The sequence below is a fragment of the Nipponia nippon genome, unplaced genomic scaffold (assembly GCF_047370975.1).
Source record: "Nipponia nippon isolate SJK-2023a ecotype South Korea unplaced genomic scaffold, ASM4737097v1 scaffold_32, whole genome shotgun sequence".
In the NCBI taxonomy this organism is placed as follows: Eukaryota; Metazoa; Chordata; class Aves; order Pelecaniformes; family Threskiornithidae; genus Nipponia; species Nipponia nippon.
The window spans coordinates 1227988-1248347 of record NW_028262350.1 but is presented as its reverse complement, the minus strand read 5'-3'; the positions used below and the strand labels follow the sequence as shown (position 1 = coordinate 1248347).

At 63.8% G+C, this 20360-nt stretch overlaps 1 protein-coding gene across 3 annotated transcripts; it reads right to left on the bottom strand.

The window, feature by feature from the left end:
* Positions 1-1153: 1153 nt before the first annotated feature.
* Positions 1154-19075, bottom strand: STAT3 (signal transducer and activator of transcription 3). 3 transcript variants are annotated; one of them, XM_087770370.1, is made up of 24 exons: positions 18936-19075; positions 11271-11417; positions 10522-10666; positions 10264-10362; positions 9744-9839; positions 9579-9660; positions 9085-9179; positions 8726-8877; positions 8126-8284; positions 7907-7999; positions 7042-7101; positions 6717-6746; positions 6460-6553; positions 6328-6375; positions 5991-6074; positions 5797-5895; positions 5490-5625; positions 5321-5373; positions 5137-5231; positions 4687-4826; positions 4074-4289; positions 3755-3797; positions 3300-3412; positions 1154-3213 (listed from the first exon to the last, which is right to left on the bottom strand). In XM_087770370.1, exons 2-24 carry the CDS (start codon positions 11396-11398, stop codon positions 3158-3160), a joined length of 2316 nt encoding a protein of 771 aa, XP_087626496.1. In that variant the 5' UTR covers positions 11399-11417; positions 18936-19075; the 3' UTR covers positions 1154-3157. The 3 variants fall into 3 exon arrangements, with proteins under 3 accessions (XP_087626496.1, XP_087626498.1, XP_087626497.1); XM_087770372.1 differs by having other exon boundaries at positions 4077-4289; XM_087770371.1 differs by lacking the exon at positions 18936-19075 and adding an exon at positions 18888-18895.
* Between the last annotated feature and the right edge of the window lie 1285 nt (positions 19076-20360).

Sequence of the window (20360 nt, the reverse complement as noted above, 5' to 3'; positions counted from 1 at the left end):
TGGGTTTGCCGGCTCCGTGCAGAGCCCTGGTTTGGTTCAACGGTGAAACAGAGGGTGCTGGTGGGGCTGGTTCCCAGGGCAGGGACACGCAGAATTTAGCTCAAACCCAAGCAGGACGCTCCAGGGCGTGGGGAGGGAGCAGGGGGCTTCAGGGCCATCTCCAGCGCCTTGAACCAGCCCGGCGCGGCCGGTTCCGCAGGGGCTATGGGGGATTTATTGAGCATGACCTGCACAAAAAATCCCCCTGCTAATCCTGCCCTGGCAGAGCAATAATCTCTCCCTCTTAGCCTCATCAGAGCCCAAACCCTGCAAGGATCCCGCTGCTCCGCAGCTTTGGGTTGGGCCGCAGGTGGCGAGCGCGGATGGCGCCGGAGCCCCGCGGGAGAGGCTGGTGCTCCACGGGCAGCATGTGGCTGGCGCCAGCCGCCTGCTCCCAGCCCAGCGCGCACACGCACCTCGCCCGGCGAAGCCAGGGGCCTGCTGCCCTCAGCCCGGCGCTGGGGGCCGGGGTCTGTCCCCGCAGCGGGGCAGGGCGCAGCAGCGCTGGGTGCTGGCTCCGGGGCGTCCCCACGGGGCGGGGGGGGCAGGGCAGGCTGAGGCTGCAGCCAGGGCCCTGCGGGGTGCCCAGGCAGCCACCCCCTCACCCAGCCCAGGGACACGGCCCTGAGGAGAGGGGCTGTGGGGAACAACTGACCCAGGGGGGGCAGAGGCAGGCGCAGGGGGAGCGGCCCAGGGGGCCCGGTGCAGCCGCCGCGGGGCAGGGAGCAGCTTTGCAGGGCCCCGACGCAGCGACGTCCTCCCACGCTGGCACCGGAGTTTCCTTTACGCAAGCAGAGGAGACCCGGGCGCTGCTCGGGGGCAGACAGAAACCAGCCCCGGGCTGCGGCGCAGCGATACGCCCCCCGCCAGCCCCCCGCTCCCCCGGGGAAGAGCCCTGCCGTACTTCGATAAGGCGGGCAGACCGACAGCAGCCTGCCCACGCGTGCCGGGCAGCGGCGCAGGCCAGGTGCCGGCAGCACCGGGGCAGGCTGGTTTGCGCCGAGCAAACCGCAGCTCTGGCGTCAGGGCCAGCGTTTCGCTGACGGAGGCCCCAGTTCCCGGAGCAGGGTAAGGCAGGCGCCGCACACAGAGAGCTGAACGCACACCCCCAGAGCACGCTGCTTCAGAGCCTTTATTTTGGAGAAAGTTAAAGCCTGTAGATACAGCAATAAAATATACAAAACCATACGTTTTTTTACAGTATTGAATGCTGCCCAGGGCTACAGTGACTGCAGCTGGAGGCAGCTACACAGAGTACAGGGGCAAACGGCCCTCGGCCCCTCCGAGCACTTCCCAACTCCAAAGGGCATTCCCAGCCCCAGGGCCGGCCACCACCACCCGCTCCTGGCCAGGCAGCGCTGAGCTGGGCCCCACACCCCTTTCTCCCATCCCCTGGGGATCCTACCCCTGCCCTGCCCGCAGGCTGCGATGCCGACAGCGCAGCCCCCAGCCCGGGGGCTGTGGGGACGTCCCACGGATGAGTGAGGGTTTCTGTCCACCTGGGGCCAAATCAAGACACATCAGAGACCTGTAAAGCCCAGGGCTGGCGCCCAGCAAGGCGTTTCTCTGCTGATGTTACCCACAGCCTCAGCACCGACTGCTGCCGCAGCCCTGCCCAGGACGGCACACAACCCCCAGTGCCGCCCCGCTGCAGGCAGCCCCGGCAACACCATGGGCTTCCAGGTGCTGGGGGGGCAGGCAGCTCGGCCGCTGCCTCTCCCTCCCCTTCCTTGCTCATCGGTGTCTGCATGCCCACTACATGGGAAGGACAGGAGGGCTCCCCCCTTTCGGTGAGTTTTTGGTAAATACAGAACCACAACCATCAGCCAGCAGAGCTTCCACCTTTCCTTGACCCAGCGAGCAAGGAAAGCGGCCCTTTGCCACACCCGTGTCTCAATCGAGCGCTGGCCAACAGCGGATTCCCCTCCCTACGCCCATCCTGCTCCCTTCAACTCTTGCCACCTCCTACCTTAACAGTGACAGCCAACCTCTAACAAAAATGCCACGCGAAGCCCCCGAGAAGCTGCAAACCCACTGCCTGGGACATCACAAGCCATACCAGAGGGAAAAGGGCCAGGCCAGGCCACCCACAGCAGGTCACGGTGGATCCAGCAGCCTCCCATCCTCCCCCGGGGTCCAGCGGGTCCACCTGCAGCGGGGGAGGCAGAGCCGTGCTCCTGTCACCAGCCTGGCCACGGGGCGAGCCACGGCCGCGGCAGCCTCTGCGGTTATACCCCAGTCCCAAGACACCCAAGATGCAGATGCTGCATGCTCACAAGCACGCACTGGTGTTGGGAAATGTCACTGCCCTGCCCCAGGGCAGCCTTTGCACCGCAGGGAAACCAGTCGTCCCAGCAGGAGCCCTGGGGCTGCGGGAGCCTGCCGGCTCCCTGTGCCCGCCAGCAGGAGGCTGGTGGCAAGCACAGGTGGCCACCGAAACTCCCTGCTCCCACCAGAGCCCAGGCTGAGCCCAGCAGAAGCATCGCCCTGGCAGGGCGGGAGTGCCTGGGCCCATCCACCTCGCAGCTCTGAGCCACGTGCTGGTCCTGCTGGCCAAAAGCAGGGCCAAAGGTGCAGAGAGGAGAACCCTCCGCACTCCGCAAGCTCCGGGAGGGCTGCTGGGGCAGCAGCAACGCAGAGCCCTGTCGCACAGCGCAGCAGGTAACCGTGTGGAGGCCAGGACCGGCCCATCCCCTCTCAGGTGCCCGGAGGCAAATCCGGACTCCTAAGATCTTCACAGGCTTTTGACTCTGGCAGTCAGGAAAGCAGCTTTCAACAGCAGGCAGCACGACTGGGGCTGCAGAAGCGTTTGTAAAAACCAAGGCTGCGATCGGAGGCTAATAGGCACTTGAATGAGCAAAACAATAATAAAAAACCGTTATGGAAGGAAATAGAAAAAGGTTCATCCCCCCTCCCCCCAAAGAGACGAACAGAAACCGCCCTGGAGAGGGGGCATTCGTTTGGGTCAAACAAGGAATTGGTGGCAGGGACCCCGGCCCCCCGCTCCTCCCGAGGAAAGGCCCAGAGCAACCGTGACCGAGCTGCGCGAGACCGGGGAGCTCTTCGGAGGCGGGGAGCCGAGTCCTGGGAGGGCCCCCGCGAGCGCCAGTGGAGCACTTCACATGGGTGAAGAAGCACACTCCGGTGTCAGCTCCATGTCGAAGGTCAGCGACTCTGCGGGGAGACACAGCCGGAGGTTACCGGGCCCGCGCGTGGCTACGGCCAGGACCCCCTCGGGTGCCGTGTCCCACCACACTCACCAAACTGCCCTCCTGCATTGGCCTCCGCTCCCTCGCTGCTGTTGCCAAACTGCATGAGCGAGTCCAGGGTGCGCGGGGACATGGGCAGGTCGATGGTGTTGCTGAAGGAGGTGCTGCCCGAGGAAGGAAGGGAAAAGCACAGAAACCTCCGGAGTCAGGGCCTGGCCAGAGCTCTCCGACACCCCCTCTCCCCCCCGACGGGCCCCAGGGCACGGCCCAGCCCGTCCCAAGAGCTCTCCAGAGGAAAGGGGCCCCAGGAGGGGAAGAACAGGCCTGCGGTTAGGGCAGCGAGCCGGAGCCTGGCTCGGCCCCCACGGTCTCCCCTGGCCCAGGCTGGGAGCCTCATGGCACCCAGGCAGAGCCCAGGCAGTGGTGGGAAGGAAACCCCCCCTCAAGCAAGGCTGAGCACACAAATGCCCCCCCAGCACCCACAGACACCCTCCAGGAACACTCACGGGGTGACACAGATGAACTTGGTCTTCAGATACGGAGCAGCACCTGCAGAGGAGCGAGCAGCCTCGTCACCAGCCGCCGGAGGAGGAACCCCGCTCTCCTCCCCCTCCGGAGCGCAGCCCTGCAGGCAGCGCCCACCCTCCCGGCCCCTGCGCAGCGCTCGCTGCCCGCACCCCACGGGCACCCCGCCGCTAGTCCCACGCTGTGACTATGCCCTCCAGGGACCAGCACGGGATCCCGGCTGGTGATAGCTCTTCCACCAGCGCTGTCCCTGCAGCCTCCCAACACAGGAGCTGTGGTGGAGCACAGAAAGTCAACGACTACCTGAGTCCGTGGCTTCCGAGTGCTCCTGGCTCTCGGAGCGGCAGTACTTCCCAAACGCCTCCTCCTTGGGGATGTCTGGGTACAGGTACACCAGGGGGGACACCAGGATGTTGGTGGCATCCATGATTTTGTAGCCCATGATGATCTCCGCAAATGACATGTTGTTCAGCTGCTGCTTGGTGTAAGGCTCCACAGACTGGATCTGGGTCTTCCCTGTACAAGGAGACTTTTGACACAGGGCAAGACACCCACATTCCTCGGGCAAAGGCAGGGCCTTCCTCAACACCCCAGGAGCAGCAGGGACAAGATGGGCCTAGGGCCATGCTCAGCCTCACGATGCACCCAGCAGAGCATGGGGCAGGACGGGGACCTGCCAGGTGCTTTCAATGCCACGCAGAACCGCGCCACACAGGCGGGACATGGGCAGGGACACGCAGGAGGCAGAGACCAACAAAGGGCACCCAGGCTCAAAGAGTTAACCTAGGCAGAGGGCTTGTCAGGACAAGGACAAAGAAGTGTCTTATTGGGGGGTCGCAAGCCCCCTTCGGAGCCAGGAAGAAGGGCTGAGCAAGGCAGCGCGCCCGGGGCAGCGAGGGGGAGAGCACCGTACCGCTGATGTCCTTCTCCACCCACGTGAAGGTGATGCCGCCTTCCTTGCTGCTCTCGCTGAACCGCAGCAGGAAGGTTCCCGGGGGCTTGGTGCTCAGGATGGCTCGCTCCCGCTCCTTGCTGATGAACCCCATGATGTACCTGGGCAGCAGGAATCAAGGGTGGGTCAGGATACCGAGGCAGCTATGCCAGGATGTGAACCCTGCCAGCTCTCTGCCCAGCGTCAGGCAGCAGCAGGGCCTGGCCTGGCCACAGGCAGAGCCACCAACATTGAGGGATTCCCAAGGGCCAGGGAGGGTTTTCACCCTGAACTAGCCAACAGGCCCGGACAGAAAAAGCACCCTGGGAGAGCCCGCCTGCACCTGGACAAGGCACCCCACTCCATCAGGACAGGACTCGTGGGACCCCTCCCAGGGCCCAGCCCAACCAAGGGTCTCCGGCTGAGGCTCACCCTTCGTTCCACAGCGCCAGGATGTACTTTTTCACTAAGTCAATGATGTTGTCCAGCCAGACCCAGAACGAGAAGCCTTTGCCAGCCATGTTCTCCTGAGGAAGAGGGCAGAGAGGCTGTGAGCACGGCTTGGAGGAAGGGAACAGTCAAGGGAAGGCGCTTGAGGGAAGAGAGGGCATTATACCTTGCAGAACTTGGCCCAGGTGATCTGACAGCCAGAGTAATTCACACCTGGCCCTGGCAGAGAAGAACAGGAGCATCAACATTTAGACAGAGCTGTTCTTCCAAAGACACCATGTCCAGGGAGCAGCCTGAGGGGCAGCAGGGATGGCAGGACTCCCACACCGGGTTACCTAGAAGCTTTTCTGCCAGCGTTGTCAGCTGCTCGATGCTGAGGCCACGCTTCGTGGTGGAGGAGAATTGCCAGCTCAGCACCTCTGCCACCTGGTCCCAGGTCCCGATGGGGGGCTTGGTGAAGAAGTTCACGTTCTGCACAAGGGAAAACACAGCCCTGAGCAAGACATGGGACAGGAGCAGGGCCAGGTCCTGCCCCAACCCTGCTGCTGGACCACAGCTTCCCTCTCCCTGCCTGCAGCGACACTCTGGTCCCAAAGCCTGCACTGCTGCTCTGCCAGCCATCCCCTCAGCGCTGGGCCCTACCTTGGGGTTGTTGGTCAGCATGTTGTACCACAGGATGGACGCCCAGGCATTGGGCATCTGGCAGATGTTGGAGATGACCACCACAGGCAGCGAGTGGGTCTGCAAAGACAGGACGTGGCCGCAGGCTGGGACATCTCCCAGGGCTCCTCTGCACCCAGGCCCACGGCAGCAACAGGCAGTAACCCACAGCTCACCTCCAGGTCGATCTTCAGCCCCTGGTGATACACCTCTGTCTCGAAGGTGATGAGGTGCAGCTCCTCAGTGACTATCAACGAGGCCTAGGGTGGAAGGGGACACAATGAGCACACAGGAGACGCCTGCCCTCAGCCTGACACCCGGCCATCAGGGCCAACGCTGCCGCTCAGGTCTGGGTGGAGAGGGCTGGTCTGGCAGCTGCCAACACACCAGAGGCTGCCTGCGGACACCCCCTCAAGGCGCAGGGCTCCCACTTCCCCTCATGGCTCAGCTGCTCAACAGGGAGCAGAGCTGTCAGCAAAGGGCTCTCCTACCCAGGTGCCCCCCAGCACTTACATCGCAGTTGGCTCTGCCTCCGTTACCGCATCGCTGCTCCCGCAGGGTCTGCAGAGAGACGGAACAGGCTGAAGCAACACCGCGACAGCACACAGCCTTAACAGGAGCAGCCCACGAGCTCACAGTACCTACCAGGTGCTTGAACTCTGCTGAGAGGCTGCCGTTGTTTGACTCCTCCATGTTCATGACCTTGGTGTTTGTCCCCAGGATGTTAAACTTCCGGGACCTCAAAAGAGAAGAGACAGAGCATGGCTGACAGGGCCCTCTCGGAGCGAATGTGCGGTAGGATGTTCGCCAGGATTAAAAGCAGAAGAAAAAAAAAAAACAAAACAAAAAACCAAAAAACAAAACCCAAGAGACCAACACAAAAACCCAAACATTGCACTTACCCTCGAAGTGCTGCAACATCCCCGGAGTCCCTAGGAAAGGGGAGAGAGACACTCGGTCATGGCCATGGCCGCCTTCCCCCCGTGATGCGGGCAAGCTGGTGTGTGGGCCTGGCTGCATCACAGCATCGAGTGCCACAAGCCCCCCAGGCTGTCCTGCCACACAGGGACAAGCCCTCGGGACCCAGTGCCACCCCGCACCCTCCCCTTCTCCCAGGGGTCATGCTGGGCCTCGGTGCAGGGATGGAGCCTGACCCAACGGCGGCAGGAACAAATCCCACTCCAGATACCCCACCGCACGCTGCCAGGGTCAGAGCACAGAACTCACTTGTCAATGCAGACTTTAATTTTCAGCTGATAGTTCAGCTCTGGAAACTTGACCAACAACCTGCAAAGAGCCAGCAGAGGCAGAGTGTGAGCGTGAGCATCCTGCACAGGCAAACAACTCCCGTTCCACGCAGCATCTGGCACAGACTGCAGAACAGCTGGACAGACAGCAGTGCTGTGTGCACGCCCCAGCAGGCAGCACCAGGGTTCACACCACAAAGCCCACGGGGACGCAGCATTACCCAGCTCCTCTGGCATCCCTGAGCCTGCCTGCATGCGGGCCGGTGGCACGTCAGGCCCAACACCCGTCCCCAGCGCCGATGCTCCCCGAGCCCCCCAAGGAGGGCTCGCTTTGGCTGCTGACTGCCCACAGCAGGCAGGCATCTGCTCTGAACAAACACCCTCTGCGCTGCTCTGTGGCCAGATGCTGCCACAGGCCAAGGGGCAATGGGAGCACAGCTGGGAGATGGTGAACAAGCTCCAGGCAGAGTCCGGTGTTGGAGCAGCCTCTCTCTGTGGAGGCTGGCAGGGGACACAGGCCAGCTGCCTCTCAGCTGGCCAGGGACACGCTGACTCTTCCTGCTGCCTGCCCCCACAGCGGGATTTACCAGAATCCCGGCTGCCTCCAGGAACGCGTCAGAGCCTCAGCCAGCAGCCGCCATCCCTGCACTGAGTCATGCAGGCGGTACTCCAGCAGGGCCAGCCTACTGGGATTCGTTCCCTCCCAGCACCAGCCCTCCCCAGGCAAGCAGGAGGCTGGATCCACACCAGCATCTCCTTCAGAGAGAGATCCTGCTTTGCCTTCCCCTGCACGGCTCCTTTCCTATGCCCATGGCGCAGTGGGATCTCAGGGGCCAGCGACCCACCTGACTTTGGTGGTGAACTGCACGCCGGTTTTGATGACCAGGGGCCGGTCGGGGTGCATGGGCATGCAGGGCTGCCTCTCCACGACGAAAGCGCTGCGGGGGAAAGGCACAAGTACTGCAGTCAAGCCTCAGGCCTGGCCCAGCACGCTTCCCTGCCCACCCCTCCACCCACCACCTGCGAGCAGGGACTGCCCGCAGCTCCCTCCCAGCCCTCGGCACCTTTTCATCAGGTTCCTGAACAGCTCCACAATCCGCTCCTCCAGCATGGGCCGGTGTTGGACAATCGGGTCACCCTTGTAGGACACTTTCTGCTGCAGTTCTTCCAACTTCTTGATCTGCTGTCGGGTCTGTAGCTGTGATTCAGCAAGAGAGGTTATCCTAGGGGAGCAGGAAGAACCAGCGTTAGCTCTGGCTGCCGAGCCCTACACAGTCCCAGCCCGCAGAGCCCTCCTCTTCCCTCGCTTGTGTGAGAGGACGCTCTCCGTACCAAACCAGTGGAGAACAGAACCTGTCTGTCTCTCCCAGCTCAGTATGTTATTCTAGGCCATACATTACAAAAGAAAAACTTGCACGCGCCCAAGTTCCACACACCAGGAACAGGAACTTCTCACAGCAGCCTTAAAATCCCACGGGCCTGGGGCTAACCGTTCCACTAGTGCCCACGATCGAGGATCACTCTGACTAGCAGATTACATTTATGCTTGCAGGCATCAGAAGCCATTTTGCAAGGACATTTCCAGAGGCAAAGAGCTCATTCCCACTGCAGGTGTCTGAACGCCACCTCTCTAGGGACTGATGCAAGCCCCAGCCAGCTCCTACCAATTCTCAAGCCGGTCTAAGCAGATATTCGGTGGGCCGCCAATGCAGGCAATCTGCTGCCGTCTCTTCCAGTCTGCCAGTTCCTCATCTGCCAGCATCTTCTGCACATACTCCATGGCTGACAGCAGTCCAGCCAGCTCGCTCACAATACCCTGTCAGAAAAGAAAGCAGAACCTTCAACACCTTCGGACTCCCTCGGAGATCTGCAAGTTTCACATTCACAAACAAGAAAGAAGTCACCCAGGGCTGTGTTTCCCGTGCTGCTCTCAGTCCTGGCCGTGCAGGAACACCAAACTCGTAACCCAAAAAAGGGCACCACGGCACCCCAGGGGGATGTGGAGGCCAGCTGCACGACGTACCCTTCGCATTTGGTCCAGCGCCGTGAGCATCTGTTCCAGCTGCTGCATTTTCTGCCGGGTCACCGACTGATTGTTTCCATTCAGATCCTGCATGTCTGTGCAGAGAGGTGAGAAATGTGCAGCCACACACAGGGACGCCTCCCACCCTCCCAAGCATCACACAAACAGAAGACTTCCAATGCAAAGGAGCAGGCACCCTAGAAAGCAGCGATCCTGCACAGCCTCTGAGCACCTTGCTGGCTTTCCTGCACGCACAGCTACCACCTCCGCATGCCATTTCTCTGCTCACAGGCAGAGCTCTGGTTCAGCTCCCCTGGAGGCAGTGTCAGCGGCAGAAACAAAAGACAAGGTTTCTGCAATTGCCATGCAAATGTCCCGAGCCTAAGCCACCCTTCTTGCTGGGAGAGGCACCAGGAGGGCTGGAACGTGCCCGCCAGCAAGTTTCCTTGCAGGAACACACTTTGGTTTGCCAGCTGCTAATGAGCTTCCATTACCTCCTTGGCTTTTCAAAGTCTTGTAGTTAAAATCAAAGTCATCCTGGAGATTCTCCACCACTTTCATCTTCTGCTCCAGATCCTGCAAGGCAAGAGATGTGGATTTCCTTAATGCACTAAATCACCGCAGTGGGAAAGGAGAAGGTGCCTAGGCAGCACACATACCTGCACCCTCTTCCTCACATCCTGCAGATGCTGCTCCAGCATCTGCTGCTTTTCTGTCACTACAGCTGCTGTTGGATGTGTTGCCTGTCCACCTTGCTGCAGAGGGGACAAGGAGGGCGTTAGAAGAGGGCCACGATGCAGGGATGCTCCTCTCCCAGCCTGAGGAGGTTTTGCAGGAAGGGTCTTGACCCCCTCACTAGCAAAAGCCAGCGCAGCTGGTTGCTCGCTGGCAGTGCTAGCTCCAGGGCTGCACAGCAAGGTGCACGGTGCGGGACATGCCCCACGCAAGGGGCGAGAAGAGAGACAGATGCACAAAGCTAACAGCCACCCCAGGCAGAGAGCGCCCACGCTGCATCCTGGCGGGAAGCAGCTGCTGCCTGGAGAGCAGAAGTTAGCAGCAGGAGGAGCATCCCTCAGCACAAAACAGCTATCGTTACTGAAGGAAGCAAGCACCAAGTACCTGCACAGCACCGCCGGGCAGGCAGCAGGACAGTGGCCCCAGGACATCCGAGTCACTTACCTGGGCTGCGGTGGCAGCTGTCTGGAGGAGCCGTGACTCTTCCCACAGGCAGCGAGCCACGATGCGGGCTATTTCCATCGGCTTCTCCAAGTATCTGCTCTGTAAAAGGTTCAAACCCCCAAGGTCAGCAGGCACAATCTAAGTCCCGGCATCTCCACATCCTTAGGGCTGCGGGTCACGAGCCGTGCCAAGGGAGCCGTTGGACTTCCACGGGCTCCCACCGCGGCCCCCGCACCAAACCAGCGCTTCCCACCTCACCTGCAGGAACTGCTTGATGCGCCGCAGGTTGTGCTGGTACAAGACGTTGGACTCCTGCAGGAAGCGGCTGTACTGCTGGTCGATCTCCCCCAGCAGGTTGTGGAACACCAGCGTGGCGTGCGACTCCTTGCTGGCAGCGTACGCCCTGCGTGAGGGAGGGCAGGGTCCTGGGTGCCCAGCGCAGGGGAAGGGGCAAGGCAGCGCTGCAGGCAGCTCTGCTCACGCCTGCCGTCCCCCGTGCAATTTAACACCCCAGCTGTCTTCCTAACCTTGCACCAGAGCAAGGGCCAGAGCAGGCCTGACTTGCTTCGGGCCAATAAACTGAGCCCTTGGCCTGTGCCCGCAAGGGCAGGGCAACAGAGAGATTTTGGACTCGGGCTTAAAGCCTGGCGTTAAGCCAGGCAGACAGCACACATGAGCACCTCACCAGTCCCACATGCTCTGTGGACGGGATCCAGGAATCGGTGCTCTGTGTCAACCTCGTTTACGACAGAGGCCAAGGTAAGTCAGCCCTGCATGGGGACACCTCCGCTTGGGAGCTCCCCTTTCTCCTGATCCGGGGTCTGACACCGTGTGCAGAGTCCCGCTCCCCTTTGCGCCACACAAGCCTCGGGGAGGAGGACCCATCCTGCCACGTCAAGAGCCCAGGGAAAGCAGCAGAGCTCCTCCAGACCACCTCAGCACCGACCCTCACCCCAGGGTGGGTGTCCCGAGCAAAGTCCCCACACCAGCGTTTCGCAAGGCCTTACCAGTCCTGGCTCTCAATCCACGGGGCCAGGAACTGCCGGAGCTCCATGGGAAAGCTGTCGCTGTAGAGCTGGTGGAGCTGCTCCAGGTACCGCGTGTCGAGCTGCTGCAGCTGGTTCCACTGCGCCATCCTGGCCAGCTCCGGAGACCTGGCGGGACAGGGACACATGCTGCTCAGAGCTGGCACCCAGCAGCCTCCAGGCTCCCTTCTGCCAGGCATTCGGTGGGACCCAGCCACGACCGCTGCTCCCCTCTGGGGAGGGCTGATGGGGCACGGTGAGCCCAGGGCACGCAGCGCCGGGAGGGCTGGTGCAGGCAAGGGCTGGGTAGTGCCCGTCCCTCCAAGGGCAGCGCGGAGCCGGGGCAGCTGTGGGGTGCGGGCTCTGGGCCCACGACACTGCAGAGCTCCAATGCACCCCGAGGGATGAGCCTAGGCCTGGCGTCCCCGTGGAGCTGATCACACACCCAGGAGCTGGTTCCTCTTCAGCGAAACCCGCCCTGAGCCAGCAGCCACGAGACCAGTTGAGAGAGCCCTGGGGCTGGCACCCGTTCGCGCCTCCAGGCTGGGCAAGGCGAGAGTGGCCGCCAGCTCGGGCTGGCAGGGCAGGCGCCGCTGCCATCGCCCACAGGCAGGCCTGGGTCAAGGGAAGGTGGAACCGCAGACCGAAACTGCATCATTAGTGTGGGAATAACGGCACGCACGCCTGGGGGGGGCGGGGAAGGAACCAGCCCGGCTGCGAGGGAAAAGCCCTTTTCACACCCGCCAACATCTGCGCCCCGGCACTCGGCCCTGGAGCCCCCGGCAGCACAGGATGCGGCCACACAGCCTCGCCTGCCTGCAGGGCGAGTGGCAAAGCAGCCAGAGCACCAAGAAGCAAGGGCCCAGCAGCACCACTCCATCCCAAGAGCTCAACTTGAAATCCAGCCGAAGGAGAGGGCGGAAGGCGGCTTCGCCCCCAGCCTGGCCTGCCCCTGCCCGGGCGAGCTTCCCGAGAAGAGCGGCAGCAGAAAGGTTTCACTCCAGCCGCAAAGCTGAATAAAGCCCGGATTCTGACTCATTCTCTTTTCACCACATGTCATGAAATTAATCTCAAACATCGGAGATCAGAAGAGCAGAGCTCACGCTGGCACTGCCAGCCGGTGGCCGTTTGCACCAGATTACAGGAGCACAGCAGGCAGGCCCTGGCTGCCGAGCTGAGCCTCAGCCTCTCCCCCCCGCAGAGGATCGCGCAGCCCACAAACCCCGAGGGCTCGGGGAGGCACAGTCCCGAGCAGGTCGGGCCAGACGCAGCCGCTCTTACAAACCCAGACAGGTAGGAAGCCTCACTCCACGCTGCTCCTCACACCACGGGGTCAGACCAGCATTAAAAGTTATGTTGTAGGCAGCTCCTAACACCATCAAACCCCTCAGACCCGCACCAAGCTGCGCAGGAGCTCCCCAAGCACAGGGAACGCAGCTTTGGGCTCGGCTTCAGGAGCTGAGCTCCCATCTGTCCGGCCTCAGCCTGGTGAGCACCAAGCTTCCCCGCATGACAGCACGCTTCCCAAGTGCCTGCCTTGGGCAAAGCTTTCTCCTAGAGAGAGGCACTGTTTCCCAAAGCTTTCCTACCTTCTTGCCACAGGGGGAAAGAGGGGTCTTGGGCATGTAGGTCACCAGCGAGAGGTACAAGGCTTTAACCTGGTGTCAATGTCTTCCAGGCGCCCTCCGGCCAGAGGCACGCATGCCTGCCTCTGCTCCGGGAGGCAGGGAAGGAGCTGCAGAGCTTACAGTAAGTGCAGAAGGCGGAGACTGCCAGGAAACAACAGAAACAAGGAAGGAGCAATTTTCGAGTTAGCGACTTGTGTATTGATGGAAATCAAACTAACACTAACGAGGGGACAGCAAGCTGTGCTCAGGAAGCGAAGGCACAGAGCTCTGCTCAACACCAGCAGAAAGTCACTTCCCTGCAGGAAGCTGTTTACTTTTCCCAAAGGTCACTGCAGCGAGCGACGTGCCAGCTGGGGTTTGGGGACGGCCGGGCATGGCCGGTGCTGCAGGAGCGGGGCACAGGCGAGGGGGCCGGCACCAGCCACGAGTCCCAGGCTGGCCCTGGGCTCGGATCAGGGCACCCGCACTCCATCCCGCAGCAGCGCCAGCACAGGAGCCCGCCACGGCTTCTGCGGGAGCAAACCATCGCAGGGGGGCAGCCCCAAGGAGCAGCATGAAGGAAAACACAGCGAGCGTGCCAGGAGGTGCGAAGGTTTGGGAACCGGTCAGCAGCGGGAGGGGTGCTGGGAGGTACGGAGCAGCGCTCAGCAAGCAGAGCTTCGCTCAGCGAGGAGGCAGAAGGGAGGAAGGCTGTGCCACCCCTCGAGATGGGATTTATTCCCCTCCAGCAAGCCAGGCTGCTCTGTCCCGGGCCTCAGGATGGGCTGGAAGCAGGCAAAGACACAACGACCAGAGCGAGGCCCACAGCGAGAGCAGCCGCTCCACGCAGGCGACAGGCAGGCTTTCCTTAGGCAGGACAGACATTTCCGAAGCCCTAATGGCAGGCAACACTTGCCTGGGCGCACAGGAGCGTCAGGCAGGAGTTCTGAACCTTGCCTGGAGCACAGAGCTGGGCGCTTGTGCAGATTTCCAAGAGACGACCAGGGGCACCCTGCCACCGCCTGCTTTTTGTAAGAAGAGAGAAAGGGGGAACATCCTATTGCGGACTGAGACACAGGGAGAGGACAGACGCTGGCACCTGACAGGGAGTTAAAGAGGTTTTTAGAACTTCGCAGCATCGAATAGCCCCAGAGACAGGAGCAACGTCCATGGGACATTAACCTTGAACAACCACCCTCTGGTGCAATCCCCAGAGCAGACCCCGTGAACCAAGCCTGTTTTCAATGGAGCAAGAAGTGACAGGGAGGAGGAGAGAGACACTGGCCCACGCAGGAGCCTGTAAGCAACAGATGCTCCTTCAGCCTCGGAGTAAGACCTGCCCTGATGTGAAGGGCCATCGCGACCCCAGAGCTTTTGCTTTCTGCAGCTGTAGGCCGTGAAAGGCTGGGCCGTCAGCCGCAGTTCAGGGCTGCGTACCGGGACTGCATCAAAGCCCCTATCTTGCAGTGGATTCAGCTCTGTGCTGGCCACTTCTCTGGCTGCAGCAGCATGGGGAGCGCTCCTTCCACGCAGGCAGCTGTGGTGCGCTCACGGCCCTTTTACCTTGGTACTGGAGGCTGCTACTACTACAGCGTGAACCGTGCGGTGCTTCTTCTGGGGGGAAAAACCCTAACAAATACATGGGCCTGGCAACAGCTGAAAACCTGCAAGCCACCAGAGTCCCCTGCCTGCTGGTGAGCTCGGCCACCTCATTTCCTATTGCACCACTGTGACGGCACCCCTGCGCACAGGGGCGCTTCACCAGCCCGTCTGGAAACGGCAGCCGCTGCCCCAGCCCATCTCCTGCCAGAGCAGCGTCCCCAGCCCTGAGCCGGGAGCCGAGGATGGGTGCTGCAGAGCCGCGGCTGCAGTACTGCCATTGCACGGGAGCCGGCTTCCCCAGCGCCCCGCACAGCGCTCGGCACGGAGTGGCTCATGGATACACTTTCCCCTACCAGGCTGCAGCAGCTGAACCAGATGCCACTTCACTGGACCCCTGATCCAAGCAGGTCTTCCACAAGAAGGCCACAACCTGGGTATTTCAGGGCAGTACTGGAGCCCCAGTCTGCAGAGCACCGAAAGGCTGAAGGCAAAGCTCCCAGGCTGCTGTGCGGCAGCGGTATTTGGACGGGAATCAGCCACTTCTCACTGCCACAAATAGCTGCAGGACGAGCCACCGCGGCAGCCCGGGCTCCTGCTCAAGCGCGAGATCCTCCCCGCCGCAGCGCATGCTCCGCGGCCGCAGGAAGCCGGTGCCCCGCCAGGGCCCCAGCGCCACGCGCCATCGTACCGATCCCTGAAAAATAGAGCTAGCACGCAGCGAAACACGAGCTGCTCTGCCTCGTCCCACCACAGGCTTCTCCTCGCAAAGCGAGCGGCCGAGGAAGCAAAGGAAGTCACTGCAGACCACACGCACAAGTACAGAAGAACCACGGCAGGCTCGCCTCACGTGGGAGCGGAGCAGCAGCCTGCAGGGCCGGCCGCTGCCTGCCAGCTGTGCCTGCAGCCAGCCCAAGGCAGGGCATGCTCTCTGCTCGCCATCCCCAGGGCCTCTGCTGCATCCAGTTCTCACCTTGAGGGATCTCTCAGCAGAAGCAGCAGGTCACACTGAGTTTTTACGGCCCCCAGCTCAACTGGAGCCTGACCTGGCAAACCCTCCACATGCTGCTGCAAGAGCAGCAGAGGCCAGGGAGAGCCTCGAGACACGCTTCGCTAGAACGTGGACTCACGCCAGCAGAGACAGCTCTGCTGCAGGAGGCGACAGGAGGGCACGCAGCCCCGGGGACGGAGCCCTGTGACGGGGGCTGCCCAGCCCGGCACTGAGTCAGGAGAGGATGCGGGAAGGCAGGACCGGCTGGGAGCAGGAAGCAATCAGGAAGCAGCTGAAAGCCTCCTCTCCCTCCGAAGGGCTGAGAGGAGACGTTGCCTCCTTCAGCGCAGCACCGAGCTCCAGCTCCTCCCAGCATCGACAGAAACCAGCCAGGCAGCCTGAGGCACTGACTGTCCCAGAGGGAAAGGGGCCCTGTGACGTTCCTTACTGTCAAAGCCACCAGCATGAGGGAAGCTCCGATTTCATCAGCCCCAAAACCCTCTGCAGGAGCCTCTCCCCAGCCAGCCCCGCCACCAGGAAGCCTCCCTCAACAGGGTTTAAAGATCTGAGGGTTGAACCTTTCCGATTCCGCTGGGCTTGCCCGTCTCTGCGGTTAGCCTCTCCTCCCGTCTCTGGAACTGAGCCAGGGAGCAACCGATGTGGCCAGGGCCAAGCACGGCATGATGCAAGCCCAGGAGTAAACACGCTGTCCAGAGCGCAGAACGAAGCTGCTAAAAGTAGCTCGAGAGCTAAGGTTCATCTTTCTTTAGCTCCCCTGCAAGGGCAGAGCACGAGAGCCGGGCCCAGGCTGTGTGGCGTCACTGGCAGCTCGGGATGGCTCCGTACGCTCCAACAGCCTCATTCGAAACAGGGCTGCTGCTCTGGAAGCAATCCCACAACCACCTTCCATCTGCTTTCTGTGAGGCACCCGAGAACCCCCCTCGCCTGCACCCCTACCGCAAGCAATGACTGCCGGGGCACCGGCTACGGCGGGAAATGACTGGAGAGACCCTGAAAGGACTGCGGCGCTCCTCGCCCCCTGCAGTGCCACGAGCAGGACGAAGCTCAGCTACCGGTAGCGTTGCATAGGTCGCATTAACAGAGTTATCACTGGCGGGAGCATCCCAGAGTCGTGACGGATGCTGTCAACTCTTCACGGGAGCCCCGGCTTTCCAACGAACAGCGCTGCATGGCTGCGCTGACACCATGCGCCTCGCTGCTCCCACTTCCACACAACCGTCAGCAGGCTGCTGAAAAACTGTTCTACAACAAAGCAGCGAATTGCTCCAGGCAAACACAAGAGCAAGTTTTGAAAAAGCTATTAGGAGAACTTGGCTCCGCTCCTCTGGAGCGTTTTCAAAGCCAGCCCTGGAGGGGGAAAAATGGAGCAGCGATGCAGAGATTTGTGAAAGGAGAAGAAGGTGAGAGCGCAGGGCAGAGGGAGGCTCTGGGCGACCTCGCAGCCACAGCGCTGAGTTCCCTGAGCGACCCACGTGCCACAGCCGCCTGTTCCTTGTCGCAGCTCAGCAGCCCTCCAGGGTCCATCCCGACACCTAACTCCTGCAGCAGGAGCTGGATAAAACCAGTTGTTGCCACCTCCCCAGGGCAGAGGATGCCCGGCCACACAACCCTCCTATCCTCTGCGACCGCCGCTCCAGCGGCTCCGACAGATCCACAGAAAACGGCAGAAGAGGCTCCACTGGGGAGGGACAGCAATCACCTTCAGGGTGGAAACAGGGGCGAACCGCCCTGACGTGCGCACACAGGCAGGGCCAGCGCCCCGCAGATGCAGAAGGGGCCTTCCCACGAGCGGGCACAGGGCAGCCCACCCGCCCCGCGCCACCACTCCCCCGGCTGTGCCCCTCCCGCAGGCACAGAGGGGGGTCCACACGCCACCCGCAGAACGCGAGTCGCACACCGTGGGACAGCAACGCGGGACAGCGTCGCGCTGAGTGCTGGGAAGCTCACGGGCAGAGCGCAGGCAGGAGCAGCGGGCAGAGCTGTCAGCCCCCGCAGAGCACTCGGGCAGCTCGGTCACACGGCTCAGACCTTCACCCGAGGTGCACAACCCGGCAGCTCTGCTCCACACCCGCTCCTCGGCCACTCTGCGTTGCACCCACTGCCTGCGGGGACGGTTATCAGACTACAGCCTGGTCCAGGCAGAAGATCCAAGCAAGATGCTGCCGAGCGGTTCTGTTCCGGGGCGGGTAGAGCTGCAGCCCTGAGCTCACGGCTCTGGTAGAGATGGGAATCAGGTCTTCAAGCCTTGCTTTGCCCAGGTGCAGGACCCTCAGCTGGGCTTTCAGTCTCGGTTACGAGTCATTTTGTCAGCACGAAAATTCCACCACCGGGTCAGGCTGCATCAACACCTGCCCTAAACCCCTGCTCAGGCAATCTCGGGTTTGCGGCCCCAGGGCCGGCCTACAGCGAAACCCCCCAAAGTGCATGGACCGCGTGCGAGCCCACCGCCCGGCCTCAACACAACCGGACCAGGCGGCAGCTGCGCTAGCCCTGCCGGTCCGGACGTATTTCCCTCTCCGAGAAGCCCATTTGGGCTCTGAACCTTCTGCTGCAGTTTGTGCGGCGTGAGCACGCTGCACGGACAGAGCCAGCTCTGCACCGCTGCTTGGGGAGCGGGGACGCGGCGTGCCGCACGACGACGCCAGCGCCGTGAGGGCTCCGAGCCTCACCGGCTTCTGGGAGCTGCCCCTGCCCAGCAAGGGCTTGCGCTGCGCCTGCTGGGAGCTGCGGGAAGGAAAGAAATCCCATTTACCGTCAGAGCAGAGCATTAACTTAATTAGCACCTCCCTAATTAGGGCTCCCCGGGAACACAGGGCGCTGCCCTCACCTGCTGCTGGGCACCCGCTGGCAGCAGCGCCAGCCCCGGCCCCGCCGCCGGAACGGGCCGCGGCGGGACCCGCCGCCTCCCAGCAAAAGCGAAACCTCCGGGCGGCCGCGGCGCCGGCCCCGGCGGCAGGGACAGGCCCCGACCCGACGGGGGAGGCTCCCGGGAAAGGCCCCCTGCGTGCGGCCGGCGCTGCGCCCTCCCCCGGCCCGGCAAGCAGCCGGCGACCGAGGGCTCTGCGGGAGGGCCCCCCCCGGGCGGGGGCCGAGGCTGCCGCGGCGGCAGCAGCCGTGCCCGGCCCCCCCGGCTCGCCCCCCCCGGGGTGGGCAGCCCCGGCCCCGCGGCAGCGCCCAGCCCCAAGCCAGCTCCGGGCCGCCGGCACCGGCCGCGCCCCCCGGGGCCGCAGAACGGCCGGCGGCAGGGCCCGGCCCCGCCGTCCCTCGGCAGCCGGCGGCCCCGACGCGACACCGGCACCCCGGGCCCTGGCAGCCGGCCCCGCGCAGCCGGGGCCCTGACACCCGGCTCCCCGGTGCCGGGCAGCGCCCGGGGCCCAGCACCGGCGGTCCCGGGCACCCGGCCGAGCCCCCCGGTCCCCCCGCGCTCACCGGCGGTCCCGGGCGGGGCGGGGCGGCGGCTCCCGGTGCCGGCGACGATCGCGTCCGGACCCTGCCCGAGCGACGAGAAACCTGCTGCCCGCCCGGCCCCACCCCGCCGCGTCACGCCGAGCGCGGCCAATGGCGGCGCGGCGCTCCCGCTGCCCCGCGAGGGACGGGCCCTGACGGCCAATCAGCGCGGCCGTTTCGCGTCTCGTCACGGCTCGCGGCGGCGCGGGGGGGCTGCCCCGTGCCGGCTGTTCCCGGACGCCGCCGCCTCCCGCCGCGGGGCGGCGCTGGGGAGAGGGCGGCGCGGCGGGGGGGGCGGCAGCTGCCGGGAACGGCCGTGCGGGAAACCCGGCTGAGTTCCGGGCAGCGCCGTGACGTCAGCGCGCGGCCCGCCGCCGCCGCCACCGCCTCTTAAAGGGGCAGCGTCCCCCGCCCCGCAGCGACCCCGCGCGGGGGCTTCTCCCGCCGCCCCGGCCCTGCCCCGCGGCCCCGCCGCCGCCCCCGCCAGGAACAGGCCGCACGCTGGTGGTTTAGAAAAGGAACTTTATTAGTTGCGCTGCTCGCCGGGACGCAGCCGCGGGAACGGCCGGGGGCTCGGCCGGGCCCCCCCGGGCCCCGGGGCTTCGTGCCCTCGGCGCCAGCCGCCCCGGCCCCGCTGCTCTGCGGGCAGAAACACCCGGGTGAACGGCAGCGGGACGGGACCCCGGGGCCGGGCTGGATGCGCCAGGCGAGAAGGAGGAAAATAATTCTGAAGTGGAAAAGCAGATGTACGTGTTCGGGGACGGTAGCAACGGCAGCCGGCCGCGGGCGGGGAGGGCTGAGCCCCGCAAGCGGACGGGATGGCCGCCGGAGCAGTGCTCTCAAGCTGCGGCGTGCTGCCCTAGCGCTGCCTCGCTGCAGGGGACGGGGAGCGAAGCTGCAGAAAGCGGGAAACGGGGAGGAAAGCGCAGGACATGGGCACGAGCCCGAGCCGTGCCGGGACCCCTGGGGGAAGCAGATGCTCGGGAACGCCCGAGGTCCGGTGCCGGACCGGTGTCAAGGCCGCTCGGACAGCCAAGAGCCTCACATGCCATCAGCGCATCCCATATCCCTCTGGGAACGAGCTGCAGCCGGCGGCTCCGGCCCCGCTGCCCGCGCGTCCCCTCTCCCCGGGCGGCGAGCGCCTGCCTCGCTGCCTGCTGCCGCCAGCCCTGCGGCTGTGGAGGGCCCGGACCCAGCACCCCGCCTCCGCGGTGCTCCCTGCCCCAGCGAGGACGCGGCCGCTGCGTCTCTGGCAGCCGGATTTGTAACCCGGGCAGGGGAGCGTGCGGCCGCCCGTGGCCTGCGCTGCTCGTGCCGCAGCCCCGGGGCTGTCGCAGCGACGGCCCCAGCGCGGCGGGGAGGAGCAGCGGGCCCTGGCTGCGTGATGCCACGCGGGCACCCGCAGCA